Genomic DNA, 18,623 nt, shown 5'->3' with positions numbered 1-18,623 from the left:
AGTTTAACTTTCAGTTTAAAAACATTGCAGCGTACCTGTACAGTAGCCGTGTGAAATGCCATATCGTGGTACGGAACCCCACTAATTTCCATTCGAGTCACGTCTGTCTCATAAGGATCGATGGAGATCCCTCGCAAATAATAAGATTTGTATTACGGTCGTCGGCGGTAATGTATTATTTTGCGTTACTTTTAATAGAACTGCCAATTTTTTCCGATATCACTTGGCTTTTTGCGATATTTTTCGATGCGTATTTTTTACTGTGTAGGCTGAAATTTCTCTGTCTGTTTGTAATAGATTTTCGCCTGAACTGTTTGACGGATTCTATGAATTATTATTATATTTTATGAATTATCATACATAATATGAAAAAAAAAACATCAGCTACTTTTTGTAACTAAAGAAGAATCCGACGAATTAAGAACATCCTTTTATGAAGTCGGTTAAAAAGTGCGGGTGAAAGGATAAAATATGAGATGCAATTTTTTATGGGGAATGGCTGTCGCGTGATAATGTGAAGTGCACTCGAGCGAAGCCGCGAGCGGAAAGCTAGCCAGCGTAAAAGATTACACTTAGGATAATAATTTTCTTATATTTTAATCTGATTTCTATTAGTGGACGTTTTCAATTAGACGAATTTTGTTTATTATTTAACTTATTTTAGCAAAACATAGTTCTTTGGTTACTACGTAAGTACGTAATTACTACCTTCTTTACCTCTCAACTAATGCTCTAAAAAGAAGTATAACAAAGCAATATTAATTACAATTAAATATATAACTAACTTCTTGTGTGTTTTGTTGTCTGTCTTTCTTGCAGGTCACATCTCGATTTTATGATATAGTTTTTGTGCCTGTATACATAAGTTTCATTTACCGCTGTAAAACGTCTCGTTTCTTCTGACATTTTATACATTATGATTTTTGTTAATGTAGAAATTTTACCTCGCTAAAACATCAATTCTTCTGATTATGAAAGTGAAGCCGCAGAAAACGACTAGTACCTATACAAGTATACATATAAATGGTCAAACCTTCTGTTTGTCGAGCTGCTGCAGGATGTCGTCCACGTCGCCCACGGCGACCGGCTGAGCCCGCAACATGTCCACTTCCACGGACACCCAGTCACGGATCTGAGTTTAAATATATGTATTAAGTCATATTTCAATAGATAATTTTATTAAGTAACGATAGAGAAAGGATTTACTGTAGAAGAAAATTGTAGAAATGTTTTTAAATTTATTTAAACATTATCAAATGGCATTTACGCTATTAATGTAGATTATGAATTAGTTACCAACATGTTGAATTGTTTAGTTATATGATTATTTTCTCTAATTAAGAATAGAACGAAGCAGGGAAAACGTTATTCCACGAACATAATAAATAAATATTTTATAATTCGCGCGTATGCTTACATTTTAAGCTTCATTACATAACCATACTAAAAGGGCTGGAATAATTTTAATTCAATTTAAGTATAGTCTGAGCCGAAGTTTACATATTTAAAGCTAAAAAAGGAGAAAGCCAAGAGCCATTTTAAAACCCGGCCGAAATCTTATTTAGAGAAAAAGATTATTAGAAATTACTCATGTATGTATAAGGTTATTCATTTCATTCCTCAAAACAATGAAACTTTATCTTAATCCACAATAATAAAATCGACAGCAATATCGTCCCAATCTAACCACGAAACTCGCAAATATCTTAATCAAAAAGAGCGAAATCGTCCACAGTTAGTCTCCTTGAGTCCCGCAGTTTCGGCGGCAATATGGGCCGGAACAATATTCTGTATCGGCCACACGGATCGGACGGACGGACGGATCCCGATACTGATTTATACAACAAGTTTTTGGTTTGCTGATATACAGTTACGAGGTTTTGCGGGGAACGCTACGGTTGTTGGATTGCGTGTGTAATAAATTGGTTAGGTAACGAGGTTCACTGTTTAGCTCGCATCTATCTCACATTTTATTCTTCAACAAAGAAGGTGACTTTATTATTAGTACTTCATAAAATAATGTAATTCCTCATTTCAAATCACATAGATGGAAACTTTTATAACTGTGATGTTTAGTTGTTATTTCCTATCGTTAAGTCTTAATAAGAAAACCAATATTTCATATAATTGCATGGTAAAATTAAAACTTAGCTTAGCATAACTTTTTGCAACATACATTTAAATTATTAACATGTAAAGAGCGCTTCTTACACAAATACGAACGTAATTTAATTTTTGTTTGTTCGGGTATGGAAAACGTTTAAAATATTAATTTATCATCGGCATCTACAATATAAATTTATTCAATTTACAAATAATAAACCACACTATTCTAATCACAATGAATACTTTAGTTAAACCTTTGAATTCAACTGATTCACAAATATAACAAGAACACAAAACAAAAGCCATGAAAGTAAATAACACCCAATCCCGACGGTTGAGAACGGTCTGCTACAGTTCGATCAACATAAACCCTTTGCTGACCGAAATCTTCCCGTAACAATATAGGCCGAAACAATATCCATTGGAACACAACACCTAACCCCGCATTGTGACATTCTCTGCAGATTTATGTCGGGTTTAACACACTTGTTTGGAAGGCTTGAGACGTGGGTACGTTCTGTGAACGATGCTAGTAATGGAAAAGGATAAGAGATTTTAGTATTGAGAAGATAAACAAAATGTGAAAAATGTTAATAAGGTACATGTATTTTTGGATAAGCAATTGTTTAAATACAATGTATTACTCGTATTTAAACTATTATGAGCACGTATTGATTAAACTACTACGAGCTGCCTCTTTGCGGTTGCAATAACGTGGCTAAATTTAAACAGAACAATTACATAATGTCACTGAATGACAATTTTTAATTATTATTCATTTTTGAAATTTTTGAAGTCACCCAATGATATTATATAAGAGGAAGTCACCCCTTAAATTGAATATGTAAATCATAGAAAACGGCACACATATAACAGCTTATTCATGTTGGCCGATTTAAAATAAACTGCCACAATTTACCGCCGCGTTTTCGCACCCACTTTCCACCCGTATGTTTCCACGTCAAGTATATGAGCAGGCTGAATGGTTTCGGGCAGCCATTTCAAGGGTGAAGGTTACGCCGTTTCGAAGGTTTCATGGTTTAGATTAAAAATATATTGATAACGTTGCGTCTTTGTTCAGATCTTTGTTACTGTAATATCATTGCCTTGAATATGTTTGCGACCTGGGTTTGTTTGCGGAAATTATTATTTTTTTTAGTTTTTTTATGGATTTCGGTATGATATTACGGTTTAAGAAATAGAATATATCAGTTACTTTCGTTTATTTTATATTTATTATCTATATCTAAGGACTTTTTATAATGCCCGAACCTATTTTGTAACAGATGTGTTAATTAATAATTAGATTTTACGACGATGTCCGTTTAAAAATCCAATCAAGTATAGGTACTACAATTTTGTAACGCAAAAGGTAAATTTTCAAACATTTTCATACCTATTTTACAAGTCTGGTTATCGTACTCAAATCTCTACCATCGTATATCTTAGTACTAAATTTAAAATCAATAAAATGGCACTCTTACAAGAGCCCTCTTGAATTTAAATAGGGTTTAAATCGGGTCCAGATTTACTGAATAAATCTGAGACTAAGGAATTGAATAAAGACAGGTTTGGGCTTATTGAATTAATTTTGTTGGGCCTTTGGTCGGTGCGTGGTGTGCTAGTGGCACAATGAGCATTTTTTTTATGAATAATATTATGTTTTATGTTAGTTTCTGATACAATATTTGCAATTTTACATATTACAAGATTAATGGTCAGTTTCACGGCTACTGATAATGTCCCTGATGACTATCAGATATTAACTTTGATGGAAAAACTTACATTATTGTAAGCAAACTTATGCGGACGAATTTCACATTTACGATAAATTTATCAATGCAACTCAAGAACCTGTTCAAAATAAAATATTTCAATTCTACTGTTTATAACTAGCGAGACTTATATCGTTTCTTCAATAAATAATGACTTTGTACTACAATTTACATGTTTTCCACTATATTAACATATAGTTTTTTTCTTTTCAGTCCGGTGTGTCCCAGCCCTTGCCGACCACGAGGGCCGCCTGACGAAGCGCTCAATTGAATTGTAACACTTGCACCGTTTCGTCGCGTCTTATCTTTTGAATACACAATCCACAATTTTGTAAATCAATTCATTTATATCCCACAAAGTAGAGACATTCTTGCTTTTCTGTTATTTTTTTTCTAAAAGCATTGTTACATAATAAAGCGCTCTTCAAGTGAATTCTTAAGTTAAGTTTATTATTGAATGACAGTATTGTGGTATCATGCTTGCTTAGTTTGCGTAGTGTTTTTTTTTTTACTTGTTAATAAATGTGAATGAAAATCTATCACTAAAAATATTAGCAATAATAACAAAGTCCAGATAAATGCATAATGCATAAATTGTAAAACATTGTATTTTGAAAAACGCGTTTTTCTTTTATAAATAACATACACAACACTCTATGTGATAAAACATAAAAATATATATTTTGTTTAGCCCAACTTCTGAATTATAATAGCTATAACATGTATTCTATCTTAATAAAGATATTTCACTGTTTAGTTGATTATGTGTTATCATTATCACTTAAAATTGTTTTAGTATGTTCATACGAACCTGCAGAACGCTGGTGTCGAAGTTGGCCAACAGCGCGGCGGGCGAGCCCTGCGACGAGCGCCGCCGCGACCCCACCCGCGCGCTTATATCTATAACAATAAATAAATACATTATTTACCTACATATAACAGACTAATTTATTTGTTAACTCGACTTCTATAACAGTATGTAAAGACACATTATGAATATTATATAAAAAATTAGTTTATAATCAATTATAGCACTTTTGAATCGTGATGTCGTTCGGAAGGCAGTTTAAAAATAAACTATTTTATAATATGTTTGTGTGAATTGAAAAATGAAATAGATAAAAAAGGTCTCGTTATTGGAATTTGAAAATCTGCAATATTGTGTGTTTTATTTAAGCTCTATCCCATACGATCAACGTCACAGTCACCTATGTAGCATAATTATTATTTGCATGACTTTAGCATACCTACCTAGCCTTCGCCAATTGATAAAAATAATTTTCAATTATATATTTATGTAGATACTGTCGCATGTGACATGATGATGAACATGCAAGTATGCGCTAACGTTATACTAATAACTAATGTTATAAAATATTATTCATATATTTAATAATTCGCGCGCTAATCTCTTGAGATTAGTTCCTGAACTACTGGTCCGATTTGAAAAATTCTTTCGGTGTTAGATAGCCCATTCATCGAGGAAGGCTATAGGCTATATATCATCACTTTAAGACCAACAGGAGCGGAGCCACGCTAGTGAAACCGCGCGGTACAGCTAGTATTCAATATAATACTTCTGCGAGAAAAAAATAAGTGTACTTGTTATTATAATAAAAACATTTATATAAAATAACACTTAGGAACGCTCGTTATGTTCGCAGAATTTCATAATTATTTGAAATAGAAAATGGAAAAACATATTTTCTTACTGATTGGAAAGCTTTTCTGAGAAATCGAGAATCTTCAATATAAATAAAGAAATGATGAGTTATTTTTTAAAGTATCTACCAGAATATTTATCATTAATATTAAAAGCAATCTAATTTAATTAAAAAGCTTTGAGACAAATTTATTGGCGATAATGAAAGCAACGAAATCGCCTTAAAGAGAAATAGTTTCTAGTTTTATTCGCAAAAGTTTCCAAGACTGCGACTCGCGGAACAGAACCCGATGGAATTATGCAAATTAAAAGTCGTTTACTTTAAACAGTACTTCGCTTTCTACATAATGTAAGTTTACTTACTTATGCATTAAATAGAAAATTAAAGGGAGCTTTTACATTGGGTTTTCTTGCAAATTAGGTTACAAAGGTTACGGCAGATGTATTTTAATACTGTTTCATATACCTACTTCATTTACTTTTCTAATAATATTATATTTCCAATAAAATATTGAATATTTTATTAATGTCTCAGTTAATTTTATTATGATATAATCCTTGTATGAATTTCTATATGAGGTATTTGTATTTAATTGTATTTTTAATTAAAAAAATACTTAAGCATATGCATTCTAGCACATACCTAGTTTTAATTCGGATTAGTAGTCCGATAAACCACTTATTAGCCAGTATACATACAAACAATTATTTAATATTAGTATAGCAAGGTAATAGAAACCGGACATGACCAGAAAGTATACCAGTAACTTCCCAGGCGGTAACAAGATTAACCCTTCGACCTCTAATGCGATTGTGATGTCTACTATATTGTATTTCACTGCGCACATACCGCGACTTTCCCCGCATTTTTACCATTCACATGATATTTGTGGCTTAGTTGAATATAATATATTCCTATGCTATTGTAACTACTGTATTATAAATGTAATTGGTTAAATCTATACTTAACATTATAAATCTGAAGAATTTGTTTGTTTGTTTGAACGCGCTAACATCAGGAACTACTGGTCAGATTTGAAAAATTCTTTCGGTGTTAGAAAGCCCATTTATCGAGGAAGGCTATAGGCTACATCATCACAATAAGACCAACAGTAGCGGAGCAGTGCGGGTAATAACGCTGGACACAGCTAGTGAAATTATAACTCGGAATTTATTTTTTACGATCGAATTAAAACTCCATGTTTTCTTTATAAATGTTTATTCAACCACGCAAAAACTGTTGATCGGATTTATACAACCTGTCAACCAATCTATAATCCAGATTTTCACTGCATAGTTTTGTTCAAACAAATCAATGTAGCGCAAGCTTTTTGATATAGCCGTTTATTTATTTTAAATCTCTCCGCGATACAAAGCCGACAAGCCGCAAAGCATTACGGAGGCTCCGGTTAAGCCGTCGCTAATCTGACGAACCCTTCCGCGAATGCAGCCATCATCTACATAATCTCATTGACATTTGAAGATATTTCATTTATTTTATTTTAAAACTTAGATTGATTAAGTACACTTCTTATAAACCGAGTTGTTTTACCGCCAAGACGAGAGAAGAGACGGCAAGAAACTCTGTAAGTAATTGTCAATCTTATGAAAATTTCAAATAGTTCTTCGTTACGTGCCTACCTATAGATCTTTTGCAAGAACATATATTGGGTAAATTTTTATATTGATATTAAAAATACAGGAAGTTTTCTTTGTAGAAAGAATGAGAACATTGAAGTGCGAAATACGAAAAGGGAAAATGCAAATATTTCAAATCAATACACAGATATTTGAACTGTAATTGTATAGACAAGGATAAATAAATCTGCTGCCAAATATTGCTCTATATAAAAAATGCTCTATATAATTAATTTTTCAGTGGCATCAGCCGTATATTTTTTTAAAGATGCTGATCGATTGTTTGGTTGAAGAATTAAATAAAGAAATACGGTTATACTGATACTGCAGATTACCAAATAGACACTACGACGAATGCTTACAACAATACTATAATGAGGTAAAAGTTATGTGAATTTATTTGCTAATCCAATGCTTGGATAAAACTTGTCCGTCCAATAAAGTATATTACACGATAATATTAAAATGTCCCGTAAACTGTCAATTTCGGGCAATTAGAATACTTTTTAAAATGATAGATTTATATACATTATTCGATGAATAAGTTTTAATCAAGGATTGAAAAATCAGCCCCTAAACAGTTAAATTTAACCAGTTTAAGTTTAAAGTTCAAACATGTGCAACTTGAAAAATAATACCTAAAAGCTCAAAATATAAATTTATGCAATTGGGCACGATATTTTGCAACAACGTAGAGTACGTGCGAGCAATAAATCAAGTGCATTTAAAATATTATAAAAATGCTGAACATGAGATAACAAATGAAATGTAACGGTATTTTAAGTCGTTTGGAAGCAAGACTACAGGCCACAGGCATCGCAGGCACGATCCTCATTAGTGCAGGTCGGCAGACAAATGCGGAATGCCCGCCTACACTATAGCATAGGAGCTCGCTCACGATCTTTCGAATGTATGTAAAACTTTTCTTATCTATAGTCGCTATCGAACAGTTTCTCTATACCTATACTCGATCTTTAAAATTATTTGTAATCTTTGCTTTTTTCTATGCTCCAAATACAATATTTGGATAACATCAGTTGAAAAAAAACTGGTAAGATGCTCTAGTAGTAATTTAATTATTTTACAAACACTTATTTGTACTAATTAAATAAAATATATGCCCTAATACTGAATATACTGTTCTATTTGTAAGGCTGTATTTTCAATTTAAATAATTACAGTATACTTAGATAGGTTTCTAAAATTTGCTTGGTAGATCTTTTAAATCGCTTCATCATAGACGAATTCTTGAAAAAAAACGGATAAAACACAAACTACATCCAGCTCTCGCACTAAGCGGTGCGGAAGTTCGACACGGCTAAGTTTCACGCTAGCTGCTCTAAATGTTACATAAACTTGGGTTTAACTTACGTGCCTAAATAATTCTACGATTTATCGTATAGGTCTTCCTATACCACTTACATACCAAACAATTGTGCATAATCATTTACGTAATAAATCTCTTATCCTAATACTGCAACTCACGTTTCTCGCTCATGAAAAATTTATCGAACTAAGCCTACAGATTGAAGACGATTTTGGAATAATAATCTAATTTTTTACGAAAGGATAGAAAAATAATTTGGAAAATCCAAAAGTGCACGCCTCATAATTTTTTTTAATAAATATTTATTAATTATTATTTTTGTTTATTTAATAACAATTAAACCACATCGAATCAGACCCTGAAAAATGAAAGGGTTCTATTCCTGAGCATACTCAAGCGTAAGAGAAAAAAAAAAGACTCGATTAGTAAAGTATTTCGGTCGCTATCGTGTTAACAAGAAAAAGGATCCGTACATACAGACACACGGACGTCCAAGACAGAACTTTTTTAAACTGTTTTTTAACTAGTTTAAATAACAAAAATGACATCAAAAATATCATGAACGTTAAAAATAGTGTTTTTTTCTTAATATGTGTGTGAATGTATTATCTTACAAGTGCAATGTATGATACATAAAGACATTTTAAGTTTGAAAAATCAGATGTTTTGCGCGAAGTGACAGTAGTACCACAGACTAATAATAATATACTACGTATACAGTAGTACCCACCTCAACGCTTCGCTTATGAGGCGTGCAATATATCATTGGGGAATTGAACTAGCGTCGTCAAAAACGAAAGAACGGCCGACCACCACATACACATAATATAGTATACAAATAACTTTTATATGTTGTTAAATAATATTATATAGTGAAAGGTTAAAAAATCCAGTATGAAAGAAAGTGACCCTTCTTATTATCTGTTTATCCATGGTTTGGAAACGATTTCCCCGTAGTAGATATTTCCAAATCGTTTCTATTTCATAAAAAAAATACTTATATAAACAATTATTGTCAAAATTTACATTAATTATTAAGTTTTGGGTTTGAATTAGAAGTTTAGAGATGTGTTTAGAGAAGTTAAATACTTAAATGAGATATAAAAAAACGACAAAAGTATGGAGTTTAGCCTGGTTACTCGCTTTCAAAGCAATAACAATAAGTGTTTCATCTCCACTTACACGTGAATTATATCGACCGGCCCGCGAAGGCGCAAAAAAAACCGAAATTTACTTATTAATAATTTATTGTAAAAAAAATTACATGATAAATTATTCCTAACTTAAACTATGTCCCTCCCGTTCAATGTTGGAACAAAGAGTGCTCGTCGTCCACGGCGGAGCAACTACAGCGTCGCGGTGGCGATGATTGCCGCAACACTCTCAGGAATCGCAGGTGTGCGCGATGTCGCAATTGCTAACAGGTGCAAGTCCTTCTTGGGTGGCCCCATGCATCCTCTAATGGTTAAGGCGTGTATATACAGTACATAACACCTCCCTCCTGAAGTTCAGCGATTATTGGCGGGCAAGGCTCGTTAATATCGCTGAAATTTCACACTCCGCCGATTGATGTTCTATTTCTTCTTTTTGATTACCATGAACACTCGTAGTTTTTGGTTTTGATGTACGCACTCTCCGTACGACGTACCATGTCACTAGGGCAACTGCACTCGTTATTAATATAACATATATCGGTATGATGGAAGGCTGCATATAGAGAATCTCGTATCCGTTGTTAGTACTGATAGGCATTTCCATTGATATAGCTCTGTTACTAGCGTGTAATTTATCCAAATTTATCGAATTCAACTTCAGAACTTCTTCATCTGTATTATATTGGCTGGAATCTGGCAGGTTTGCAATTTTCATTATCTGTCCTTTGATATGGTCTTCTCTATTGACTATCTTGAAAGCCTCCGTTTGAAGAATGCAGTTTTTGGGTATTGTGGCTAAGTAGCTTCCTTTAATGACGTCATATTGATCTTGCGAGCATGATAGGTGAATTTTTGATGGCTTGGGGAAACTGATGACGTAGTGGGCGTCGTCTAATTTTTCTAGTGCGGGTGCTCCGAGCTCCACAGGCGTGAAGAGACAAGATGCGACGACTCGTTGCGTGGTAATAAGGTGATACACGCAGTCATTTTTGGAGCGATGATGGTTCAGCTTGTCCTCACATAGATACCCTAGGCCAGACTTCGGGCATTCTGCCTCCATGTACATAAAATCCTCGTCGTGAATTGCCACAAAAGGATAGGGTGGAATTAGGACTTTACTATCTTTATTAGGAACTATGGATAATTTAAATAATTCAAAGGTAGCAGGAAGGACAACCGGGAACATAAAAACTATAACTATATTTCTATTACTATAATAATAGCCTAGTTTAACTAAATCAAAATATTCTCTATAATTAACTTGAGGGATTTGATCTTTGCCATAAAATTTGTTTAACTTATTTAACATTTCTTTTAGTGAATTTGAATTGAACATAAGATGATGCGTACTTTTCGCACGAATAAAACCTAATAAATTTTCTAATCTATGTAATTCCTCAGATATATCATCAATGTTATCTGATAAAATTGCTACGCGTTGAATTAAATCGATGTATATAGTAATGTTTAAATTATTTTCCTTTAAATCATTTATAGCTATTTCAATTTTTTCCTGATTTTTAATTAAGTTGTTTAAAATGTCAGATTGTTGGTTTATCCAATCTTTACTGAGGCTTATATGATTATTCATTTCTGTGACCAATCTATTTTCATTATTTTGTAATAATTTAATTGCGGTATCATATTTAATTGCATCCGTATAGTCTAGGTTACCAGAAATACTTTTTATTACTGAACCTAAACCATCTATGAGACCTCTCTTTTTGCGATTGGGTTCAAAAGTTTCTAACTGATTTGATAATTTAATAATCTTATAATGCAGGTGTTCGATATGTGAATTATAAAGCGAAAATAATCTATCGTGCAAATTAGGTGTTAATGAATTTAATTGATCCTTTACTATGGTTATACTATCGCGAATATCTTTTAAATTAATAATTTGCAAAAATGAATGATAATGAGTGACAATTCTTGCAGTTCCAATATTAAATGGTAGTATACCGGGTCCATCATCCAAGCTACTCAGGGTGGGATCCTCCGCTTGAATCAGGCACAGGATCAGAGGAAGGATTCTGTAACAATTTAGGTACCCTCTTAAGCCTAGATTTAGCAACAGCGCCATATTTCTTCTTAGTATAGATATGAATAGGTAAATCAGCTAGTACGGTATCGTGCGTAAAACGCGGTGCGGTCTTTTGCCGTCTAGCCCTAGGATTTCTTACAAAAATTTGTTGATCTGGATAATACTGTATTTCGGGTTCGCGGTTCCTATTAATGTTTTCTGTAATTTGAGTACGGCGTTCCAAAGACGATTCATTAATAATTTTGTATACTTTGTGCATACTATCGCGATGTTCTTGCATATATTGCTGTAAGACATTTTCTGATAGATCTATATCTACAGGATCGCGGGGATCTAAATGACCGGTTATAATGTCAAGAGGCCTGCACTTCGTGAAACTGTGGATCGAACTATTATAGGCAAGAACAGCGTACGGCATTAAGTTAATGATTAATTCACCACGTCGTTCAAGTTTTAGTAAACGTATATGTTCTAATAAAGTTGAGTGAAGCCGTTCTACCATACCATTTTCGTTAGGTGCATGAGCTAATAACTTATGGTGATTTATTCTATGAAGTCTTACAAATTCACTGAATATTTGGTTCGTGAATTCAGGACCTCGATCCGTTACGACAGTTATAGGTAAGCCATGATGTGTACTAAACGTCAAAAGAGCCTGAACTACGCTTATCGCGGTTGCGTCTTTTAAACAATATGCTTGAGCATACTTAGAGAATGCATCTATTATAGTGAGATATTTCTGAGAATCAATACTAAGTAAATCGAGATGTACTATTTCAAAAGGCTTTGTAGGAGGAACTACGATTCGAAATTTTGGATTTACTGGAATTCTATCATATTTTCCTTGACCACATATGCTACACTCATTAATATATTTAGTTACAGCTTCCTTCATTTTAGGCCAAAAGTATTTCCTAGATAAAGATAAATGAGTTTCGTTAATTCCGCGATGGTTAGTTTTGCCTTCATGATAATTTCGTACTATTTCCTGTTGCTTAAAGTAATCTTTGACATTTTGCAATTCTAATTTTGTAAGAACTAAATCCATACATGAACTTTTAAAATTAGCCTGTATTATTGGAACTATAGCACACATAGCATCAGGGGGATGAACTAGAATTGCAGTTTTTATCTTAGGATCTACATATTTTTTAATAAGTGAAACTATTTCACTATCAATATTCGCTTTGTTAACATTAATATCTATCTTAGTATGATTTTCAAAAGGTTTTGAAATTATAGGCTTACTCGGTACTCTATCTATTAAAGTAATAACTATCTGTCTCTTAAATTTATTCAACGGGTGATCTGTTATAGGTACATCTAAAATTGGGTTCTCCGCGTCAGTATGAACTGTGACGGTGTCGGAACTTGCTGTAAGAGTACCTGATTTTGAATGTGCAGTAATCGTACTTGAATTTGAATTAACAGTAATTGTATCTGAACTTCTTCTTATTAATGAAGGTGTTGTTTCTGTTGGATTAACCGCTAAAGAATCTGTTTCCTCATTGTTAATTTGAATACGCGATAAAGCATCGGCGTTACAATTTTGCTTTCCCTGCTTATAAATTACAGTGTAATCGTATTCGCTAAGTTTGAGCCTCCAACGTGTGAGACGGGAATTAGGTTCCTTTAAATTCATGACCCATTGAAGGGGCCTATGATCAGTCATAATTTTAAACTTTCGACCAAAAAGATAAGGGCGGAAATATTTCGTTGCCCAGACAATTGCTAGTAGCTCCTTTTCAATCGTACTATAATTAATTTCGCTACTATTAAGTGTACGTGAAGCGTACGCAATTGGTTTATCGGAACCAACGGGGCCTTGAGAGAGTACAGCACCGATAGCTAAATTCGACGCGTCAGTTGTAAGAATAAATTCTTTATTGAAATCAGGATACTGAAGAATTGGATCATTCATTAATAATGTTTTACACCTATTGAAACATTCAATGTAATCTTTGGAAAATATTATCTTTGAACCTTTTTTTAAGCATTGTGTCATGGGTTTCGTGATTTTAGCGAAATCTGGTATGAATTTCCTATAATAACCTAATAGACCTAGAAATCGTTTAATGTCGGTTGGAGTTTTCGGAAGAGGATACTTTTGGATGGCAGATATCTTATCTGGGTTAGGCTTTATCCCATCTTTGCTAATAATGTGACCTAGATACGCGGTTTCGAGTTTAAGAAATTCCGATTTATCCATCTGTATTTTAAAGTTGGATTCACGCAATCTCTGAAACACTTTTCCAAGATTAACGATATGCTCCTGTAAAGAAGTGCTAAACACTATTATATCATCTAGGTAAACTAGACAAATAGAATTTTGCAAATCTCTCAGTACATTATCCATTACTCTTTGAAAAGTAGATGGACTATTCTTTAGACCCATGGGCATTCTTAAGAATTCAAAATGACCATGTTCTACACTAAAAGCAGTTTTTGGAATATCAGCCGGGTTCATTTCCACTTGATAAAACCCACTTGCTAAATCTAGCGTTGTGAAGTATTGACAGTTACCCAATTTATGTAAGACATCTGTGATATTAGGAATCGGATATTTGTCATCCAAAGTTTTCTCATTTAACTTTCTAAAATCAACAACTAAACGCCATTTAACTTTGCCGGATGCATCTGCCTTTTTAGGTACCACCCAAATAGGAGAGCTCCATGCTGAATCTGATGGTCTAATAATACCCTGTTCTAACATTTTACTTATCTGATTCTGTACTTCCTGCCTATGAATAAATGGATAGCGATAACTTTTCGTATAAACCGGTATTTCATCCTTAGTTCTAATAGAATGTTTAATTTTATTCGTAAATGTTAAGTTTTCTCCTTCTATATAAAATACATCCGCATACTGTGTACATAATGTCTCTAAATTTAAACGTTCCTCATTATTTAAGTGATCAGTACGCAAGCGAGATAATACCTGTTTCACACGGTCGGACGAACGTTTGGTGCGCGTGCACTCGTTATTATAAACCTCGGCACATACTGGTCGATCCATTGAAAAAATTACATCATTACGGGTTGGATTAGAAATTTCCACGATAGCGCGATTGCTCCTCGCCTTCGTTAAACATTCAGAAATATGACAATTACATATAATTTGTTCCGGTATAATAGCGTCTCCATTCTCAACATCTACGGGTAATCTAACTAATTTACTACTTCCTGCGGGTATGACGTCCTCATAAAGATTAGCGTTCCGTGAGTCATATACTAATAACCGATTCGTAGCATTGCAAGTATTTAAAGTTTTAGTTTTATAATTTATTGATGCTTCCCATTTATCTAACAAATCTGAACCTATTAAGCCGTCGAAATAATTGTGAAATTTATAAACGAAAAATGTGATATCGTCAGGGTCATTAAATTCAGGAAAACTAGGTAATGTTATAGAATACTTATTACGTGTTACAGCATGAACATTACTTACTTCAAAGGGATCATAATTAAGAGTAACGTCAGGAAAATATCTCTGTACTGCATCGGGGCTAAGAAAAGATTGGTTAGCTCCAGTATCAATTAACAATTTAAGTGGAGGATTACGAATTTGAATATAAGGAAGTTGACGTTGCGTGTGTAGATTTAATTCTATTTTGGTTTTTCTAATTTTGGTGGATTCGGAAAATCCTGATCGTGTTCTGAACGTACGTCACACGTTTCATCAGAATTTTCAGGTGCGTCTGTCTGTTCGTAATGTACATAAGGTTCATATTCCGTACAGTAATATTCATAATTATAATAGTCATCTTCATAAGGATATAAATCGGTACAGTAATAATCTTCGTCACCTATATATTCATTATGATTCATCTCCCTAGTCTTAAAATAATTACTCGGGGGTGGATTGCCAAATTTTGACCAATCATGAGCGCGTGCAAAAGGTGTCGGTGGTAAAGTCTTTGTCACGTAATGGCTAACGCCACTCATAGGATGCGGTTTCGGTTGCGCGGAATGTTTAGGCTGTAATCTGAACGTATTGCTCTGCGGGTTATAGTTAGGGGGTGCAGCGCGGAAAATTTGCATAGTACGAGTTGGACGTGCTGGTCCTTGTGGTTGATTAAAATTTCGATTAAAATTTGGTGGCTTAAATTGCGGTCTAAACGAATGTATAGGCTGTAGTTTAGAAGATATAGGTTCACTAAAATCATTATGTCTATAAAACGGTTCATGCGAGTACGGCATTCTAAAAGGTACGTGGGGTTTCCTATCAAAAGTTTCATTACGTTGTTGAAGGTATAAAGTGCTTTGTTCTTCATTAACGTATTCTAATGCCTTTTCAATGGTTGCGGGGCGCATGCAACGTATGCGTGAGCCTAACGGATCTCTTAAACCACGTAGGAAAGCCTGTAGTGTTAATTTTTGATACAGGTCCCTTTTTGCCTCACGAGTAGTAACGACTGTTTCATGTAATGCTATATACGTCATTATGGTACTAAAAAGATGCTGACATTTTTCATAGAACTCTTGAGGAGAGCTACGACCTTGCGTTAATAAGGCTAAATCGTTATAAAGGGCGGTCTCATCTCTATGGTCAGAAAAGTTATTAACTAATACGCTTCTAATACCGTGCCAAGTAGTAGGTATACCATTTGCATTAATAACTCGGGCTGCGGGCCCAGTAACTTTATTTAAAATACCATTACATAACGCGGCAGTTTTTAAAGTATTTCCGGGATCTTTATCTATAAATTCCTCAGCTAATTGGTCACTTAAATGTATAAATCTTGTTAAAACGTTAACATTACCATCGAATTCTGGCAAAAGTCTAAGCGCATTAAAAATTTTATCCAAATCTGACATTTTAAATATCTGTATTACCTATATAAAATGTATTAAATTTAATTAAATTTATTTACTTCGTTAAACTAATATAAAAAAATTAATAATCTTTACCTAATATATTTGAATTATAAAATGAATTAATTAGTAAAATTCGAAAATTAATCAATTCGTAATTAATTGATATTTAAATTTATTAATCTTTTATCAACCTAATATCTATATATTTGAATTTTACAAATTGATTTTGTAAAATTCTACAATTAATTCTCGATGAATTAATATATTTTAAGCCTACGCACTACAGTTCCTCGGTTCCCGTGAATGGGTAATCTAGGAAAACTTACAATCTAGGAGTGGCAAGACACTAAGAGAATTAGTGTACTTACAGGATTTTCATTTCGGCCTTTCCTGCAGTATCAATGTTTGGATACCCTTCGCGTTGCGGCGGCCAATGGTGTAGGTTCTGGATCCCCGTCGTCGTCCCTCCGATGGAATAGCGGTACTCGATGCTTGTAGTTTCGCGTTCCGAGAGACGGCTCTCGAGGATTATCCACAAGACTGCGCCAATTATATCGACCGGCCCGCGAAGGCGCAAAAAAAACCGAAATTTACTTATTAATAATTTATTGTAAAAAAAATTACATGATAAATTATTCCTAACTTAAACTATGTCCCTCCCGTTCAATGTTGGAACAAAGAGTGCTCGTCGTCCACGGCGGAGCAACTACAGCGTCGCGGTGGCGATGATTGCCGCAACACTCTCAGGAATCGCAGGTGTGCGCGATGTCGCAATTGCTAACAGGTGCAAGTCCTTCTTGGGTGGCCCCATGCATCCTCTAATGGTTAAGGCGTGTATATACAGTACATAACACGTGTCCCACATCGAACAACAAAATCTCCAATACGTTAAACAAATTCACTCTTGTATTATTACATTTTTCCGAGGCCTGTATTAAAATTCCCGAGATCTAAGACATTGCTCCACAAGATTAATAACCTCAGCAAATTGTCCGCATTATATTCTAAGCGCTTTGACTGCACCTAATATCGTGGGAATTGTGAATTTTGTAGTGAATAGTTTCATAATACACGCCTTTGTAGAGGCATGATGTTGTACACGTATGTAGGTCACTTTGAAGATAATATATTAAACAACAAGAAATACTTTCGAACTAAATAGGTAGTAGGTACTCGAATCACTTACATACTTGGTATTTTATGCATTCCAAATGTGTTTTTATCTTTAAGAACCTTGTCAGGTTTACAAAAATTTAAAAGTATTTACAAATCAATAATCATTATTATCTGTTCAGCTATTCTTGAGTAACGACTTTCTTGTACTTAACATAATATGTATATTTATTATATTTTATCATACAAATGGAATACACTGAAACTTCTTTGAGTTCCAATCCCATTTTGCGTTCCAATGCACGTGTAGCTATGAAATATACATTTGGCAAATCCGTTTTGTATTAGCAAAACAACGAACCTAATATGTATCATCCCGATCCTGAAATACGCAAGATTGCCGAGCTACTGCGTACTCAATACAGGTAATAAAATATTATAGATTTTAAATGGAAAACCGATATTTAAAATTCGCTTTCTGTAAATCCAATAAAACGTGCTCCACAGAACATGGTTCGATTTAAATTCAGTAGAAAAGACAGTTTAAACAGCGATGCTTTGTTCGGACTGATAAAGTATGTAGAGTATGCTAGTTGCTACCGGACGGTAAAGACCGGGGCACACTGAGATGCACGTGTAATTTCATAATTAAAATACAAATTATAATATACAGTATAACCAGTTTTTAATTAGCTTCAATAGTTTGGATAGTATTGAAAACCTCCGTAATATGTCAACAAATTAATATTTTAGTTTCATTGCGCATTTTGAGTTATATTAACATTAGCACCTAGCGCACCTTTCTGCTCGGTTTAATTTATAAGTCTATTATCGAACTTTTCACTAATACTTGATCAAAAAATAACATTTGACTTTAATCTATTCATTAAGCGTATAACTGTGTTGTGTGTAGAGTATTATTGTGCTTAAATAATCGCGACAATTATTAAGCTTCATTTATATTTCATTCCAGAATAATTATCAA

The 18,623-nt window shown here is 33.6% G+C and overlaps 2 protein-coding genes across 5 annotated transcripts in view; both read right to left on the bottom strand.

Moving 5' to 3' along the window:
- Window positions 1-18,623, bottom strand: part of Dys (Dystrophin) — a 433,719-nt gene that overhangs the window by 308,445 nt on the left and 106,651 nt on the right. For all 4 annotated transcript variants that reach the window (XM_089707820.1, XM_089707817.1, XM_089707818.1 and 1 more), the window contains 2 exons: window positions 4,693-4,781; window positions 1,034-1,132 (listed from right to left, as the gene is read on the bottom strand). In XM_089707820.1, coding sequence (XP_089563946.1) covers window positions 1,034-1,132; window positions 4,693-4,781 — 188 coding nt within the window. The remainder of the gene's footprint in view (window positions 1-1,033; window positions 1,133-4,692; window positions 4,782-18,623) is intronic.
- On the bottom strand, window positions 9,739-17,373 carry LOC149479189 (uncharacterized). Its single transcript, XM_089707838.1, has 2 exons — window positions 16,894-17,373; window positions 9,739-11,696 (listed from the first exon to the last, which is right to left on the bottom strand). Exons 1-2 carry the CDS (start codon window positions 16,902-16,904, stop codon window positions 10,025-10,027), a joined length of 1,683 nt encoding a protein of 560 aa, XP_089563964.1. The 5' UTR covers window positions 16,905-17,373; the 3' UTR covers window positions 9,739-10,024.

This window comes from Colias philodice, chromosome 20 (assembly GCF_061535455.1).
Source record: "Colias philodice isolate Cphi_HAF_F1 chromosome 20, ilColPhil1 Martin Lab GWU primary, whole genome shotgun sequence".
NCBI lineage: Eukaryota > Metazoa > Arthropoda > Insecta > Lepidoptera > Pieridae > Colias > Colias philodice.
Note: the sequence above shows the minus strand (reverse complement) of the source record. Positions and strands in the feature narration are given on the sequence as shown.